At 38.0% G+C, this 19,867-nt stretch overlaps 1 protein-coding gene across 1 annotated transcript in view; it reads left to right on the top strand.

Annotated features, from left to right (window-relative positions):
- Oseg6 (intraflagellar transport protein Oseg6) overlaps positions 1-19,867 on the top strand; it is a 125,616-nt gene that overhangs the window by 7,338 nt on the left and 98,411 nt on the right. Inside the window, exons 3-5 of the mRNA XM_083134247.1 lie at positions 9,027-9,251; positions 11,454-11,664; positions 13,470-13,582. Of these exons, the coding sequence (XP_082990373.1) occupies positions 9,027-9,251; positions 11,454-11,664; positions 13,470-13,582 (549 nt within the window). The remainder of the gene's footprint in view (positions 1-9,026; positions 9,252-11,453; positions 11,665-13,469; positions 13,583-19,867) is intronic.

Below are 19,867 nucleotides of genomic sequence, written 5' to 3'. Positions count from 1 at the left end.
TTTCATCCTGGAATGGAATGTCTCACATTTATGTGTGTTTCCATTTCCAATACATTCGAATGAATACATATTCGTTTCAATGGCATTTACAAAATCACCTCTGACATGTGTGCACGAGTGTTAGCAGATGCGTAGCAAAGTATTTTAGGAACAACACTTGAAAAAAATTCTTGTAGGACTAACGAAAAATTTCTTTTTAATCGAAGATCATAATACTTTTTAAGGTGTGGTAATATTATAATGGGATTGAGATACGAAACTCTAGGATCCGGATCCAGATCCGAATTTTTCGGACCCGTATCCAGATCCGAAACTTTCAGACCCAGATCCGGAACTCTCGGATCCGGAACTTTCAGATCCAGATCGAGATCCAAAACTTTCAAACCTGGATCCGGATCCGTAACTTTTGGATCCGGATCCGTTTGGCCATCCCTACTTTCAACATCTTGGGTAGTCTTTTGTTCAATAACAGGGTGTCTACCAAAATAACACATCCAGAATTCTTGACTTTTTCTGGACTTTTAGTTTTTCTTAACGTTTATTTATTCGTTCCCTACTTCGGTAAAGTTGGAAATTAGTAATTACGAAATTAATATATATTTAATGAAAACCCCTACCAAAGGGCCAGTTAAGATAAGAACTGAAGCTGAATTTAAGAAGAGAATTAGATCTGCTTTCTCGTATTAATGCATCCTGAACTGTGTTTGGCAGACAAACGAGGCTTTGGTGTCTGGACTCACAGCCAGTATAATCAATCTTATATGGGACTTGTGTCGGTTGTCCCTATATGTTTGTGACTGTCCCTTCATCCATCTTATCTTACCACTATTCATCCTCATCTTTATGATTAGCCAAAGGGACAGAAAAAAGTGAAGTAAAATAAACTAAATCAAACAATCAGTCATTTTGATAACAAAAATTCTCGACCACAAGAATAATTTATTGCCTTTTTATTGACTTCTTGTTGATTTCTTTAATTTTTCTTGACTGGCAGACAACCTGAATAACTTTGCTCTATATACCCCTGCTTTACAATCAAATTATATTGAATAAGAATGGGCAACACCTTGTTCCATCAGTATAAACCCTAAGGCAAGAAATTCTGCTCAGGCATTGAACAGTGACGTTATCAGAAAGTGGTCCCAAAACTTTGTTCATTAATTGCTTCCGTTTTCCCGTTTGTTTAATAGCAGGACAAACCTTTTTTCTTTTTGGGCAATGCCTGAATCAAAATAAATTTTACTATTGGGTTTGGAAGTGCAGTCCATAGACTTGTAACTTGCATGATTTTTTTCTGCTTCGTATTTTCCTAATTAATATTATGTGATGCTCAAAATGTAGGACATTTATAATATTTTTCAAATTCCTCCCAGATGCCGGACATACGGCTAAAATGTAGGACATGTTCGGGTAAAACCGGACGTCTGGTAACCCTAGTAAAGTCTGAGTTTTAAGTCCACTTTATGCACAGGAGGCTAATCTGGACTGGCCCTACAGTTTAAAGTGAGATCCAAAGCACTGTGTGCCTCTCTTGGTATCAAACCCAGGACCCCTTGTTTACAAGGTGAGATGTTACCACTATGCTATGGGTGAGAATGGCGTCACTATAAATTTGTAGTAGGTCCGAGCCAATAACAATACCCATGTATTGGTATCAGAAAGTATCAGTCAGATTTTACTTACCAATACCAGTCAATATTGTTCTGACATTTTGGTCTTTCACAAGGGTCTCAAAAATGCCACACGACATTTTCACGGTCTAATTATCATGAAAGTTGTGCAAATTTTATTTTGAACCAAAAACTATATTTATGATTGCATAACAGGTATTTTAATATTCCGATGTAATTTTTTAATATTATGCAGCAAAAAATCTATTAAAATGATGCATATAATTGGATTTGGATGTTCACTTGCTAATATTAATCACTATTTTGAATAACTTTTAATTATTAAATTTGTGAAGCATCATGTCAGTATTGGTGGGAATTGTTAAGGTGTCAGTTCAAAGTGGTACATAATTTCTAGTACATGAATTTTGTTTTCTTGTGTAGTTCATGAAGTGAAGTATTTGCATGAGGAAAAAAAAATGTAGGAAGAAGTCAAGAAATAAAATTTTAAAGTATCCAGAGGCATATTTATTTTATTCCAATATGAATACCATATGCTAGAATATTAGAGTAACAGCAGTTTCCTCCCCTACTTTCTGCAGTACATACTTCTCAAGTGAACATGTAGAAAGAATGAAATCTACTTCAGAAATAGCTAAGTGTGTAGAAATTCTTTATACCTTGAATATGCTCAGTTTTATTGTATCTAAAGATATCTGGTTGGCGGTTATGCGGAGATAGGTAATTTACTCTGATAAACTTACTTTTCATTTTTCCATGCAAATTTTCTTCGCGTTCGATTTCACCACCTGTGTTTTGGCTTCGTCAGTTGTGTACTGTCTTGCTGTGGGCTTCATTCTAGAGGAAGAATAGGACAACATACTAAACTACCTGGATCTCGCTATAAGCAGGAAGAACAACAAATTTAAGACCATTGCATACAAAAAACCCAACTCTAGAATGCAATACATTCGCACACTTTCTGGTCACTGCATGGCAAAGAAACAACATTTGGGTCAACTTCTTCCAGCGAGCGATCAACCTTACTTCAGAACCTGTAGACCTGCAGACTGAATTCGAGCATATCATCTCTTTTGATATCAGCATTGGGTACAGCCGACAGAAACTCCTCCACCTCCTAGACAGTACCAAAAGAAAAATGAACCAGCCTCGCTCCCAGAAAGAAAAGATAAAAGAAAAATGAATCGGCCTTCCCTGACATCCTGACCTACAGAGGCGAAGATATAGTACAAGCAATGCAAGCACTGCTTGCATAATTCGAATATCATTTAATGTACTTAATGTTCTAACCGTATTTAGTTTCCATCGCACTCGATTTCGCGAAAAAATGCGGCCGCAAACTCCCCCAGCAGCTCTGTAGCAAGCACCAGCCTCAATGCTTGCAGCCGTTCTGCGGGAAAATAAGGCCTCCGAAGGAGTCACATGGCGAAGCGTGAAATTCTGGTGGAACCTGTCCACAAAGCTTCTACAAAAAGCTGTGCTTTCCGAGCTTGCGTGATTCCCGAAAATAGCCGAGTTCAACCGAAAGCAGAAGGATTCATCTATGGGTACGTTGCCAGCAAAAACTACTAACGAATATTTGTCTTCATGAACACGTAAACAAGATCGCAAATATAATAATAATTGTTAGTCATAAAATAACTAAAAGAAGTTATTATCACTGTTCTAAATTCCATATATATTATATTACAAATTATTTTAGATTTCGCGAAATGTAAAACGCGTAAAAAAAGTTGAAATTGGGAGTTGGGGCAGTGGAATTTCTGCACCCCCGTGAAGAGTTTTCTCAGGGAGGGAGGGAAGATTGGACGGACATTGGTCCTGCACCCTGCTTCCTGGTCGGTCCAGCTCAAATTACGCCAGAAGTGTTGACCGCTACCAGTGTTTGCAACTGCCAAATTATTTACGCAGTAATTCAAGTGAGCTCTTTCACAAATTTTACAATCAATAAATTGACTGCTTTTGAATAAAACTTGGGGTGAAAATAAAGCTATCTGAGAAAGAACTATCTACTGATATTTGTACATGGCATAGAAGTAAATCGTATACATTCTGCATATTATGAGCACAAGAATATGTTTTAATGATTGATTGATTGATATGTTGTTTTAAGTCCACTTTATGCACAGTAAGGCTAATCGGGACTGGACCTACAGTTTAAAATGGGATCTGAAACACTTGTGCCTCCACCGGATATCGAACCCGGAACCCCTTGATTACAAGGCGACGACACTACCACTGCGCCATCGGGGAGGCCCGAATATGTTTTAAGTTCTATTATTATGACGCAAGTGGTGTTCCCAGGGTCTTTTTACGGTCCCCATTTTGTCATCTTTTCCTTCCTTTGACGTTTTTTCTTAGATATACTGGGCCAAAAGGGGGTTATGTCTACCATCCACCCACCCCCCTTCGCCCCGGGCACGCCATTGAATGACACTTTATTACTTAAATATTAATGTACATACTCGTTCTGCTGAAATGATTCTGATTCCTCCGCGTAATTTTTATCTCCAAACTGATATATCTTTCCTTTGTGACGGATAAAATTAAGGAAATAGGTTGGTATCACTTTCTGTTGTTTCAGAGATTTTCAAAGTGATCTTGTGTGGATGCTTGCATTTGCAGTTGTGGAAAGCGCATGGGATAGTGTGAGTGTTTGTTGCTTCGTGTTTTGTGCTGTGAATTTATCGGAATGAACGCGTATTTAGGAACGGTTGATGTGAAGTGCGGGTGTATTATTGAGCAATTGAAAATTGCTTCGTTTAGCTCGAGAGAGATAAGTGTTAAAATGAAAATCGTGGAAGGGGGTCGACCAACACCAAGAGTTTGAAATTTATTGTGGTGACTACATCGTCTATGCATGTGTTTCTTTGCTTTGAAATGAATTTTTTTTTGTTTGTGTTTAACTTTTTATTTAGTGTTTAAGTTACTCCAATGCGGTTTTTAGGGTGCCCAAAAATACTAAATTACATCATGCAGCGTAAAATAAACAAATGATTCCCATTTTTTTTTATCTAAATCGGTTTGGTCACCGTTTGACCATATTAAATAATAATGAACAAATAAAGGTACTAATAAGTAAGTAAGAAATTCCGTCTCCCTTTAGTCGTATGCGGAAAGTTCGCATATGCAAAACGTTTAATATCATATGAATAACGTTACCTGGATTTTTTAAAAAAAGTAAATGTGACGTTTGCGGATCATATGGTTTATTTTTAGTACAGTCACTTTATTACGATATTTTGACAAATCCAGCGACTGGGTAAATGAGGCTATAAACCTTGAATCTTTCCCCTCGGCATGTCGTTGTACTACATGTTTTGTTGTACTGAAACATTGCTTGCCTCCTTCGTAAGACTACGCTTCGCTACTGCTGACCTATCCAAGAAAATTCAAAAAGTTCTAACCAGGCTCAGTTTCAAGATATTAGACCAACCCCCTCCTTCCATAGCCTCGCACATAACCCATTTCAAAGGGTATTACACCAACCTCAATGCAAGAAGTGGCATCTAGATGATCACCTGCACATGTGGAAGCAAGTATGTAGGTATGACAAAGTGCCGACTTGATGATAGGCCCAAGGAAGCATGATGCTGACCACCGACTCGGGAGGGAGGAGAAGAACAGGCCTTCCTGCCACCTTATAGACAAAAACCACAACATAGACTCTGCCAAAATAGTCATGCAAGCAAAATCCACCTTGGAAAGGTTCCCAAAAGAAACTTATGCAATAGTAACCCCTCCCGCCGACCTCAACACTAATCCTGGGGCCTTCAATAAAATCTGGCTTCTCGCTATGAGGAATATTTGTGCCCACCCAACCTGCTCCTCCCGCACGACAAGAAACCAAGCACGGGCCTTAAGCATTTCGCAAAAAGCATGCCTGTGCATGCGAACAAATGTCTTTTCACCTACAGCACCAAAACCCCGATGCAGGGCAATAGGAGGAAGCACTACACCCACACCAGAACGGCAGAAAGTTAAAGGACCTCATCATCTAGCATCGTCACGAGCACAAGTGGAAGAAGAAGGAACCACGTCACCCGCAGCAAGACAGTACATGCCTGACGAAGCCACCAGATGTGTGGCGAAATCCATTGCGAAGAAAATTTTCGCGGAAAAATGTAAAGTAAGATTATCAGAGTAAAATGCTCAGTTATGCCAAATATGACCAGAAAAATGGTTATAATATGGTCATTCACACAGAAATGGCAAAATATGCCCCCTCCCCTAAAGCATCTGAATTTAATGGACCATATTAGTGTGGTGTCATGCTGGAAGATTGAGTCCAACAAAGCAGCCAAGTGGTTTTAACCAATTCAAAACCATTGAATTTCCCATCAGAATGGGTACCTTTAAGAATTGTTACAGCAGTTATGAAACAAAATTGTGATGCGTATCATAGATCAGTGTAAATATAAGATTTCGGAGAATCTGTCTACGTCTATACATGGGTTGGAGATTTAATAGTGGCAACTATTTATTTACAAATGATACAAAAGAAACTTTGAACTTTTGCAACCCTTCAATGTAATCACCAGCATTAATTACAATCCATTGCCAAAGATGTGGAAGTCGTAGTACACCTGTAGCAGCGCCTGTTCTATTGATGGTTCGAAAAGAGCGGTCCATTGCCTGAAGAATCTCTGGAAACGAATGCCATTTATCTTAGCAATCAAATCAAAGTCACGGGCATATGTCTGTGGAGTATGGGGGATGGTAGAGCGAGCACCTGCGAGCCCCATTGAGCTAACAAATCAGTAGGGACATTGAATTTTTGTGATGCGCAAAATCGCGAAATGTGAAAAAAAGATGCAATTTTGAACATTCTGCACATAACTACACCCCCAATGATGAAATATGCATGAGTTTTATTCACGAAGTAATGCAAAATGTGTGCTTTTCCATGAAATGAACGCTTTTTCGTGAAATAACCGTGAAATATCATCAAATTAAGTAGAAAACACGCAAAAACCGGCAATCGAGGTTGTGCGCGCAAACTGTTGATTTGTAACGAAACGTTTGCCTAAAGTTTCCTACCACTTGCAGCTGAAGAACGTTTTATCTTCGATCACATCAGGAAGACGTTGCAAATTGGGATTTCCCATGCACATAATCTCAGTTCGAAAATTTCGCTGCCTGTCAAGCTGCATTCCTTTCTTCCCCCGAATGTCTACTCAACTTCCAGTTTCATTGAACTTGCTAGCTGTAGCAGCGATCAGATTAGTCTGTTCCCGCACATGAAGGGAAACAATGGTGTCATTTGTGTTCAGTCATGAATGAATTTTGTTTATCATCATGTGATTTTCAACATGTGTTTGTGTATGTGCAGTAGTGATTATTTTATTTGATGGACAGCAAGGATATCCTTTAAATACATACTATGAATAAATCACTTGAGTTATGCATTTTAGAAATGAAGTGATTTTGTATTGATGTTTTCTTTTTGGTTGGACAGCTAAGTACTTGTGTATGTGTACAGTATATAAAAATGAAGTACTTTATCAATTTATAGCTCTTTTGTATGTTGTTTCCTCTCATGATGAAAAAGTGTGTGCCATTTTTTTTTCACCGCTGGTATATACCGCTGATCTATCATTTTATTTACCGCTCTCCTCAGTTTTTATTTACCATAAATTTGTGTCCCTACAAATGCGCCCGAACATTGTCCTGCAAAATGATGGCAGGATTTTTCTTGTATGTATGCATTGCTTGCATTGTAGAATTATTTATCTTGTAGTCTACGATTATTACAAGCACAAAAACACAGGAGCATGTGTTCTCCTGAAACGTGACAATGAAAAACTGTGTTACGTTATGACTACAAGAGAAATAATGATGGGAGGATTCAGCAGGAAGTGTTGCCTCGTCTTTCACAACGCAGGCTGCAGGAAATGTAGATTTTCTGCATGCCTCGCGGAAACCTTGATGACACTGTCATGCTGTACGGCTGTGGGCACATTTAATATTTATCCAACTCCACTGTTCCTGCTTCGAAAACAACTTTAGACCGCCAACTCTAACGATACTGAGGTTCTGACATCTGACCCTATGGCCAGTATAATTCTGTGTGTTGTCCTGTTGATTGTTCTTGGTGTGCTGAGTGCCCCTTTAGAGCCTCAGGTTTTAACCGAAGTCAGAATATTTTAATATTTTAATGACATTACAGTTACGTTATTTTAGTTACAGTAAGGGGCTGGATCTCGTATCATGTGACGGGTGCAAAATAACCCAAGCACTGATGCACCCAAACTTTTAAATTCAAATTCAAAAAATTCCAACGATACTGTATTCCTCCATCCCTGCGCATGCACGTAGTGTTCAAAGGAAGAGTCCATTTACTGGGAGGTAGGTTAGGTATCAAACTAACGTGTGGTATAAGCAAGAATCACCAGTTCCGTTTCATATCTTGTATACAGCAGTGTTGCCACTATTAAATCTCCAACCCATGTATGTAACATACCTTACAGATGAGAATGTAAAGAATAAATGGACTAGAAATTGAGTAAAGCGAATTCATCTAACTGCGTCTCTTCTGGAATGGCAGCCAATGGGCGGCGCTACTGCAGTCACGTTTGGCTGCTGGTTTTCCATCATCCATAGTGATAGCATGACTGCACTTGAGATCGGCTGAGTTTCGGACTGGCTTCCTCTGTGCTCGGAACTGGAATATCTTATTATTTTTTTTTTTATTTTTAAAAAATGCATGATTTTCTTACTCCAGTTTTTCTTTACCTTATTCTTTCTAAGGTATGTGTGATATGTAGACGTATTGTCCAAAATCTCATATTTGCATTGATGTACGATACACATCTGCTGTCACAATCATTAAAGTTATTCTTTCCAATGGAAAATTCCAATGCTTTTAAATAGGAGAAAACCATGTGACTGCTTTGGACTCAAACCATGCATGCTCTGTCGCCACTAATATGGTCCATTCATATATTCATAACTTGACTTTCTGTATATATCAGAAACATATCACCATTTCTAAAAAAAAAGGAAGAAGATGACACCTTGAAAATCTCCACTCTATTCATAACAAAGGCCTTTGAACAAAGTTGCAAGTGACATCTAGGGAATGAACCTGAAAATTAGTACAACTATAGTAATTCATAATTTATAGACTGGGCCCAAAATAACAACTTTTGTTGAATTGTGCAGCAAGTAAATCCCCAAAATCAGTAGCCTCTTATACATACACATATAATGTTACAGAGTAGGTATATGTACATAAGACTATGTAATGTGTACTATTACTATTAAACCCATAGTCTTTGTTTATAATGTGTACATGCCTCTGTTATAGGAGAACCTATATTCTCTGTTAATGACACATGAATAAATTAAGTAACCTAACCAGCCTGATTTGTGTCCCTTTTCTCTCTGTTCTAGCATGTGCACAGGGTTTGGATGGGATGCAGATGGCGACATTCTTGGGATGATAACAGACAAGTCCCCGTACCTGCTCCTGTGGGATGCCAACACGGGGAAAGGCCACCAGATGGACACTGGGCTCAGAGACGCCATGAGCTGCATCATATGGGCGAAAGGTGGACCTTTGGTGGCAGTTGCAACATCGCGGGGCAACCTCATGATCTACAACCACAAGTCTGCCAAGTAAGTGTGCTCAAGGAACTGTTATACTTCAGCTGTGCAAAGTGATGTGATTTTTAATTTTTTAGCATTAATTGATTGATAATCTTGCTTGGGAGTATTTGAAAATTCGCCAGAATGCTTGTGAGCAAAGATCTGAGGTTCGTAAAGTAAAGTCTTAAAAAAATACCTGTAAAATTGCTTTAGATATAAATATGTGGGGTTGAATATTCCATAAATGGTAAATCATGTATTTGTAAAGGTACTTGAATAATTAAACACTTTTTCTAATTCAGTCAGTCAGTCAGTCAGTCATATGATGAATTTTGAATTTTTTATTTATTTATTGAAATTTCCAGTACAGCAGAAGCCATTTTAAACCGGAAAGACACAACAGTAAAACAGTACCCTAGTGTTGAACACACGGAACAAGATAAAATAAAATAAACAAATTATAAACATAAATATAAACATTAACAAGCCAAGACAGTACCAAGGAAAACAGATTACTTTCACAATGCATTACTTATGTACATTTTTTTATAAGTTGGTGATAAAAGACGAATATGAACTAAAAATATCTACTTGGTTTGAGATGATATTGAATTGGTTCGGTAGCCTATGGAATAATGAACGTTGTATGAGTTATAGTCTGGGAGTTGCAGTGTGGAAAGTCTCCTTGCTCCATGTTTTATGTCTGGGCACTCTGAGGGAGTGGGATGCTACATCTTAGGTTTCCATTAATGATCTTCTGTAGTAATTTCATATCTGCAACGTATCTACGTGATTCTGAAGTATTTATGTTTAAATTTACAAGCAGATCTTTCTTAGGTAGGTGTCTCAGGGCCTCATTTTTGAAAAATGCATAATTTGTCCTAACAAACATACACTCTTTTATCGATAGCTCTGGATGCTGAAGTTGCATTCATAATTTATAGACTGGGCCCAGCAGTTATCTGTGTTGGAAAGTATTAGTTTAAATCTCCAAAGTTTACTTGAAACCTACTCAGTCACTATAGGATTTCATTGTGAATGAACGATGGACTATAATCACACTGCATCTCTCATGCACATGTGTTGTAACCACCATTTTCAAATTTCAACCACTAGATGTGGGGTTTTCTTTGTTGCTGAATTTTACTTGTACTTACATTGAATGAAGTTGCACTTTTGTTTATACTCTTCAGAATATCATTTAATAATTTATATTCACATTGTGGAAATTTCATACAAACATTCTGCTTCGGATTTTGCAGTTAGTGATGATTTTGATCCTAATAGAAAGTTTTTAGATTATTTTCACGAATTAATTTTATATTATCTATTCAAAATATGTTCGAGTAACTTTTGTGCAATGTTATATTTTTTTTACTTTCAAAAATTCATAAATGTTAGAATATGTATATGAAATGTAACATATTATATATCTCTGGAAAGAAGAAGTTTTGTAGATTTTGTTAAATAATAACAAATGTAAGAAAATATTTTCTATGATTCTTTTGAAAACAGAAAAAAAAAGAGAAATTAAAGAAACACATCTTTCGGAAAACTCAACAAGTCCCATTCTGAAAGGGTTAAATTGGGATCCAAACAACTATGAGTTTCCACTGTGATCAAACACAGCACCTCTTGATTACAAGATAACAGCATTACCACTATGCCATCAGGGAGGTCCTTGAAAGCATATTATCGTTGATGCTGGACCATGCAACGACATTGCTGGATAAATTCCTGCATGAAATCACCTCACCCTAGGAACCAATCCTGGGTCTCCTGCATGGCACTTGAGTACCGACTACCACTGTGGCTCTTCGCAGATGATATTAAAGTAGCTGATGTTATGTAATCATTAAATCTCATTTCGATTTAATAAAGTAAAACTAAAATTTTGCCAAATTCCTAGAATATTTTGTTTCTGTGAAAGTGTATCCAGCATCAAGCTAATGCTTTCCAGGCCCTCTCCAGTGACATAGCGGTAATGCTGTTGTCTTGAAATAAAGGGATTCCAGGTTTAATCCCAGTGGAGACTCATAAATGTTCGGATCCACTTTAAACTGTAGGTCAATTCCTGATTAGCCGATTATCCTGTCTGTGCATAATGTGGACATCAAACAAACTATTCTTTCCAACAGACCTATCACTGTTACCTCTGAGCTTATTTACTGCTTTGCAAAAGTAAATGGACATTTTGAACCAGTTCTAAACATAGAAATGTTGACCTTGCAGGCGTATTCCTATTTTGGGGAAGCACACAAAACGGATCACGTGTGGAGCTTGGAGCAAGGAAAACCTTCTTGCTTTGGGATCTGAAGATAAGACCATGACAATCAATAATGTGGAGGGTGATACGTTACGGGTTATCAACTTAAGGGCCGACCCCTCGGACATCCAGTTCTCGGAGATGAAGCTAGATGAGAGGGTCATGGGTGAAAACACAGTAAGCAAAGATTACTTCCAATTAAGTGGAGGTATTTTATGTTATTCTACCTTTGCGCAACATTCTATAAATAAGTTAAATTCCGTGCATAGACTTTTTTGATGCAATAGAATGTTTTTATCAGATGGTAGAGATATACAGGGTGGGCCAAAAGTAGGTGTATATATTATCCCCATTACAAATATACTATATAGTGTATACCTACTTGTGGCCCACCCTGTATCATAAAGGCAGAGATCCAAATCAACCAGAGCTCACCTTCATCTGAAAAAAGGAGAGGAGAGGGAATTAATTTCCTGAATTAATTGTTTCATTTTTGTATGTTTTTAACAAAATATGTATTGTTATATGTATTTTTATTTGTAAATTCTTTGGCAAGAATTTCATGAATGGTCCATTCTTAGGGCTTTCCTGTTGGCATAGTGGTAACATCTTTGCCTTGTAATGAAGGGCTGGCTCCTGGATTTAATACCCACTGGTATTCTGATCCCAATTCAAACTCTAGCTCCGGTCTCAATTAACTTACGTGTGTATAAAGTGAACTTAGAAACTCAACTTGCCTGGTCCATCCTGAGTGTATATATTGTTTCAAACGTGCTATGATATCATTTGCTGTAAATAACATTGTTTATACAGGGTATACACAAATGAATGGTGCGGTTATAAATGTCAATAAAAAAAATATTTTTCAACTTAAGTGGTTGCAGCAAACACTGTTAGAGGTAGAAACTGTCCTAGTTTTTGATATGTGAGTTAAAATTACAATTCTTCAATTTGGGCTCCTCCCCTGGTCACACGACACACATCAATGTGGTAATCAAACTCGTTCCAGACACGGTGTAACATGTAATGTCCTGCACTGCATGCATTATCCAATCATGAAGTTACTGGATGGATGTTGGCATTGGTTGTGCATAAACCCTGGCTTTAATAAAACCCCATAGAAAGAAATTGCAGTGTAAGATCCAGGGAACAAGGGGGCCAAGGGAGAATGTAATTTTTTTTATGGAAAATCCTTACATGGTGGAGGCCATATTTCGAATCAGCGTATCAAAAAGATTGTAATTTTAACTCGCATATCAAAAACGGACTTTTTCCGCCTTTATAATAGTGTTTGCTGCAACCACGTAAGTTGAAAAATAAATTTTTTATTGACATTTATAACCACACCATTCATTTGTGTATACCCTGTATATCTATGTTGTATAATTGTGTTGAGGCAAGTGGTTTGCTCTGTGGCACAATATGCTATGATGCCAGGGGTCCTGGTTTTGATTCATGTCCCACACATGGGTGTTCGTTGTGAATCTCCCTTTCATCAATTTCATATCATCACTCAATCTCATCTGCGTGATTAGCCAATAGTGGCACAAAAGCAAAGTAAAATAAACAAAGTCAATCAATCAATCAATGGAATGTCAAAATCCTAAGGCTTAATCCCTATTTGTATTTTTGTTATTTTACGTCACTTTTCTGCAACTTCTGGCTAGTGATAAAGATGAGGATGAGATAGATGAAATGATGAAGGGATACTCATAAATAACACCCATTCCCAGGCTGCGACTCAAGACACGGGAGCTTTGGTGTCAAGTTCAAAAGTCCACCACTTAGCATTCTCGGCCAGCGAGACAGCCACATTTCTTGTTTGAACCACGATCATTAACTTCAGCTTCTTTAAGGTTTGTAGTTTTTTCTTGATCGTGATGCCAGTACTGTTGCTAGTGATTGAGTATATAATATACGTACTACTCTAACTGGAAATTTATATTGGAATATTTGTTTTATTATTCCTTAATATATTTCAGGTTAGTGTGCTGATTGGTAAGAAGACATTATTCCTCTACAACATGCATGATCCAGAAAACCCAATAGAATTAGCATTCCAGGCACGATATGGCTCTGTGGTAACATATAAATGGTAAGGAAAGCAGATTTTTAACCCATATTATTTTTGTAATACGTAGTTAAGTCAGTAAATAGGTCACAAATGATTATTAAAAAAATACAAAATGAGGTACTGACTTGAAAACCATTTTTATTTTTCAACCATCTACGACATTGATACATTTATCCCTTCGCTTTATCAGTCCCCAAAAACATGCTGCATAAAATATATTTGGGCTGCTGTCTCAGCCACAGTCGCACCTCATATTCAACATCTTCATGCCGTTTCACATACACTTTTTTTTGGCATTGAAACGATCAGGCTTTTTGCTGTAGGCTAAACCATGAGAACAGCCTACTGCAGTTGTTGTGCTGTCTATATCGTCACTTGCTTGTCAGCTCGAATCATCTACACCCATACCATCTCCATGTACGGTCGCCATTTTAAAACTGCTGCTGCTGCATACATCTGCTGTCTAGGGACTGCTAACTGAATATCTGGATTGTGCTGCCACCTAATGACATCTTTAGAAACTACTTACTACTATTTTCAACTAACCCACATCAGTTTGCGACTGACTTACTGACTTCCCCTCGTGTCTTAACATGTTTCATTCCTAGTGTTTGGACTAATTACTATTCATATTCTTCAGCTAGTGGATCTTTGTATAATTCCCAGAAATGAGTGACTATAGAACATATAGGTGTGGACAAAATAATATGAACACCTATGAAAATTGATCATTTATTCATCCACAGACATGCCACCTGATATGCAAGTCTCTCACCTAGTGGCTGCATAGGTGAAGGTATCAGTTTAAAAGCAGCAGTTGTACGGGTTGTATGTGAACATTCTGCTACGAGTCAAGTGTCATTATGTCCAATGCCTCAGTGACAAAAGCAGCCAACCTTGTGGGAGTTGCAAGGAGCATGGTGTCAACTGTGATGAAAGCCTATTGGTGCCATCTTCGAAACAGAACAGCAGACCTGCCGACAGTCAAGTGGCCGTTAGATTTGTTTTGTAAGGCTCTGTGGGCAGATAATTATAGATTCAATGTGGCCTGCTGGGAATAGTATTTTCGTTCTACAAGCGGAATATTTACTTTTTCTAATTGATTTATTTTGTTTTGTTTATTATATTTTGACGATTATTGTTTCCATTAGTACTAGCTAAAATATTTTTGCATAAATGAATTTTTCAGTCTATTTTTTCTTAAAAGAGAGCAGAGGTAGTGTTGTCAATGTCATCTTCCATGGTGGAGTGGTCATCGCAGTATGCTACGATGCCAGAGATCGCAGGTTCAAATCCCAGTTCAGACATTGATGTTTGTGTCAATACAATGAACATGACAGAAGAAATAGCATCGTATTTTAGCTTTGTTCAGTTTTTGAATAAAGTGTTCATCGAAATAGCTTTTTTCAGTTTTTGAATCAAGTGTTCTTCATTTTGCAAAGTGCCAAAAGCGGAGTAACAAAAAATACAGGAAAACAATAAAAATAACAAGTAGTGACAACAATAACAAGAACAATGAATAACAACAATGTATCTTATCAATGAAAGCAATTGTAATAATATTACTGTTGATAAATTTCCTCTGTGAATGTTCATAAAACATTTCATAAAAGATAAACAGGTTTTAATCCTTTGAACCGCCGGCTGTCATGTTGGCCTCACATATATCAAATCATGTTAAATCACAAAGAGTTTGACAAAGGAAAAACACAATTATTTGACATATTATTGTCAATAATGAGCCATGCAGGTACTTAAAGGAAGTAAATAAGACTGTATTACTAAAGATGAAATTTTGGCCTCCTGGGTATGCCAACCAAAATCTCTGCTGATTTGCTAATAAAGCATACGCTTGTATAGTTCTGGTCCCCAAAGCAACCTCACTTTACTTCGAAGAAAGTTCCGAAAGATCAGTTTCCCCCTTACAACCATATATCAGGTCCACGTGGAGTCCAGTAAATACTCCCCTGAAACCTTTTCCACCAATAGTGTCCGTCCAAGAATGACAGCTCTCGTCAACTCCACGTGGACTAAATGAGATGTTGCTAATTCAGTTTCTTTAGAGATTTTTAAACGCGAGGTTGTACTGTGCAATTTTTTTAATACAATATAAAGACCATGGGAGTAAAACGTCGCAGTGAATGAATGGATGTCTAAACACTGCATGCAAAAGCGACAACAGCACTTTGCCGAAAAACAGGTGGTGGCTTGAAACCAGCCCCTCCAGGGAACACCGCCTTAAAGTAGCACTGACCGTGCGGGCAGAGGGGTTTGTGTGCTTTGTTGAGGCTGAGAGCTATGCCAGCGGTAGAATCTACCGGCAGGGTCACCCATGCTGGACAGGTCTCAGAAGAGAAGCCAGACTAAGGTGTTCTACAACGTCCCATCTTTACCATATCCTATCCTAATATTCCTTCCTAGTCCCAAATACTGCTGCCTTGTAGTCATAGAGGGATCTATAAAGGCTAAGGGAAGAAAACCCTAACAGAAAATTACCTGGTCCTCCAGGTTGGGGGTTGGCGTGAGGCTGACAACCTTATCCGGAAAAAATCAATCGTTCAGAAACCACAACTTGTGCCTCGGAAAGTGGATAAACATGATGACAGACCAGCTAAACGGATAATGAACATGAATATGGCCACGTGGAATATAGAGACAATGCTAGCCCCACGAAAGATGCAGGAGGTAGCACAAGAAATAGAAAAAAATGATATACAGATAGCAGCAGTACAGGAAATTAGATGGGTTGGAACAGGTAGAGTAGACAAAAAAGACTTCACAGTGTTTTATAGTGGAACAGAACAAAGGACAGGGCAGAGAGGTACAGGCTTCATAATAACTAAGGAAGCAAGAAAAAGTATACTGCAGTTTGTGCCAGTATGTGATAGAATAAGCAAGCTCAGAGTTAAAGGATCATTCAGAAACATAACAATTATAACAGTGTATGCACCTACAGAAGACAAAGGTGATCAAGAGAAAGAAGAATTTAATGATGTGCTGGAGGAAACATTAGAAGAAACACGTATATATGATTCAATTATTATCATGGGAGATTTTAATGCACAAATTGGCAAGGAGGATAGGAGAAAAGGAATAAGTGGAATCTATACCTTACATAGAGAAAGCAATAATAATGGCAATCTACTCTTATCAGTTTGCAATTAGAAACAAAATGATAATAAAAAGCACGTGTTTCCCACATAAAGATATACATTTGGGGACCTGGAGATCCCCAGATGGAACAACAACAAACCAAATCGACCATGTTTTGGTAGGTCACAGATATTCCTCCTCAATCACAGATATTAGAAGTTGCAGAGGACCTAACTGTGACTCTGACCACTTTCTTTTGAAAGTAAAAGTTCGAGAGAGAATAAGAACAACACAACAGACAGAAAAACTGTAAGCCTTGTTTTGTTGTGTGTGTTTTCTTATCTATACATGCACAAGACATACAAAATACGTAGGTTCAAATTAAACAATATAACTTTAATACATGGAAGCCATTCACGTACATCTTACACACTGATACTATAACAACCAATCAATAACATGCTATAGAATACATATTCTTCTTCTTCCTCTTATCATGCGTCTATCATCTCCTCCTGGAGTCTCTTTTTGTTTTGTTTTAAGTGCTGGTCTCACCGTATCTATCAGGAGGTCTCCTAGGTCTATTCGATCTTCTGATTGGTGTGTGCCCAGCGTCTGTATATGGTTGGTTTTGGTTATCTCTTCCCTCTGCATCCTCCGGCTGTCCTTCTGGTATCGATTCAAGGTTTGGATCAGGTAGATCTGTTGAGGGGTTTGGTTCACACTCACGTTTTCGTAGCCACCTGACGTGTACCGTTCGTGTCGATCCGTCGAACAACTGCACTTTATATATTAGGCTGTTGCCAACTCTAGACAATACCATTCCTGGTACATGCTTCGGAGAATTTACCTTCGGGGTCTGCACCCAGACTGTATCATTCGGAAGATATGTAAGATAAGTTTTGTCAAGTCTCTTCCTCTCTACTCGGCCCCGCCGTGATCCAAGAAATGGTGGGCGATCCACTCGCCTTTCCCGTTCAGTCATATATTTATGTCTCTTGTAACGCAGTTTGTCACTTTCCCTTGATTCATCATCCTTATCTCCCATTGCCTGTGTTCGAATTCCAGCTCTCTCTTCTCTCGCCTTCTGAGCCAACTGCCTCAGATGCTCTTCTTTATTCTCCTTTTCTTTCTGGTCAAGTTTCTTCTCCAGCTGTACTCTCAAAAATTCACTTTCCGGTATTTTAGTAGTAATATCTGCTTTATCATTTCGTTCGGACCCCGTATTTGTGAACAATGTGTTACATTGTGCTAACAGGTTTCTCCAATCCGGATGAATACTGTCCAGCCATAAACGTCCAATCAACGGATAACGCAGTTCTTCTTCACACAATATAACCGGCAATTTATACAATACATCATTCAATGATAAATCAACCAAGGTTTGACCTTTCAACTTTAACTTATCATTATTCACGCCTCGTAACGTTAGTGAAGTACAATGTGTTCGCTGATGTGGAAACAATTGTTTGAAAGACTTGTTATTAAACAGAGTAACCGTAGATCCAGTATCTACTTCACATTGTACAATTCGCTTATCAATACACAAATCAACTACGCACGGTTCTGCCGACACAAGAACATTAGTGCCATCTATAGCTTGTGTTCTTGGCTTGAAACTAACACTCCTTCCTTCTGAACGAGTGAGTGTTGCATCTTCCACTTGTGAATTATCTGTGCTTGATGAAATAGTGCAAGTATTATCTTCTGGCGGATGAGAATCACTAACTTCGACGTGCAATAAAGACAAACCATGAAATTCGTTATGTATGTCTTGTTCAACAATAACGTCTAAAGGTTTAATATTAGACGTGGATATTTGATCACTTGTAATTGTCTTACTCGCAACTCCACCATTATTTTTCCTAAACTTGCATTTTACATGCCAATGACCTTTCTTTTTGCAAAATGAACATATCGAATATTTTGCTGGACAATATCCAAGATCATACCTTCTGGAGCATCTATCACATTCTTTAGTGCTTTTATAACTTCTATTCTGAGGATTGACAAAGTTCTTTTTGTGCGCTTGCGAGGACTGGAAACATGGTTTAAATTTCTGTGTCCCAGCAAATGCAACTACATTAGAACTACATTCCTTTTCACGATGTGTGAACATTTGGGTTTCCCGTTCAATTAATTCCATTTGAAGCACAATATCTTGACATTTTGCTGGAGTCAATGTAGGTTCAGATAGTAATTTCTTTCTAATGGCGTCAGACCGAACGCCTACAATTATTTGCTCTACAATGGCTTCCTGTAAGTACTGGCCAAAACTACATTTAAGTCCTTGTTGCTTAACACGTACCATAAATCGTGTTGCATCCTCGACGCTTTCCTGTATGCATTGCCTGAACTTAAAACGTTCCACATATTTGTTTGTTCTCTGGCCATAATGTTTAAGCAGATTGTCCTTGAGGATCGAATACGTTTGACGATCTACTGGTTCAGGTGCAAGGATGTTCTTCAGCACTTTGAAAGCTTCAGACCCTATAACTGCAATCAGTATGGGTATCTTCCTGGCTTCATTAACATCATGAGCCAAGCAAGACTGTTCGAACCTCGTTAAATAATCTTCTATTTCTTCCGAATCTGGCCGGAACTCAGAGAATAAATTCAAACCGAACATATTCATAATTGTGGTCAACTAAATATCACAATATCGTAAACACAATCCGTATCACACTGATTTGAATTTGCCTTGTACAATTATTGTAATCAATACACAAACCGTGTAATCTTGGTTCTTACCGTAGAAATTGATCAAGCCGACACAATTTCTCCTTGCATAAACCTATGCTGGAATGATGATCGTCGCGTACTCTTCGTGACGTCTTCATCCATACTTCTTCTTACGAAGAATCACCAAGAATATCCTACCGACTGCGCCATAGATGTAAGCCTTGTTTTGTTGTGTGTGTTTTCTTATCTATACATGCACAAGACATACAAAATACGTAGGTTCAAATTAAACAATATAACTTTAATACATGGAAGCCATTCACGTACATCTTACACACTGATACTATAACAACCAATCAATAACATGCTATAGAATACATATTCTTCTTCTTCCTCTTATCATGCATCTATCAAAAACTAAAAAGAATAAAATGGAATATGCAGAAATGGAAAAAAGAAGAACTCAGACAATGATACCAAGATGCAATAGCTCAAAAAACACAAAGTTGGACAGCAGAGGAGAGGAGCTCA

This window comes from Lepisma saccharinum, chromosome 13 (genome assembly GCF_977018435.1).
Source record: "Lepisma saccharinum chromosome 13, izLepSacc3.1, whole genome shotgun sequence".
Lineage (NCBI taxonomy): Eukaryota > Metazoa > Arthropoda > Insecta > Zygentoma > Lepismatidae > Lepisma > Lepisma saccharinum.
Note: the sequence above shows the minus strand (reverse complement) of the source record. Positions and strands in the feature narration are given on the sequence as shown.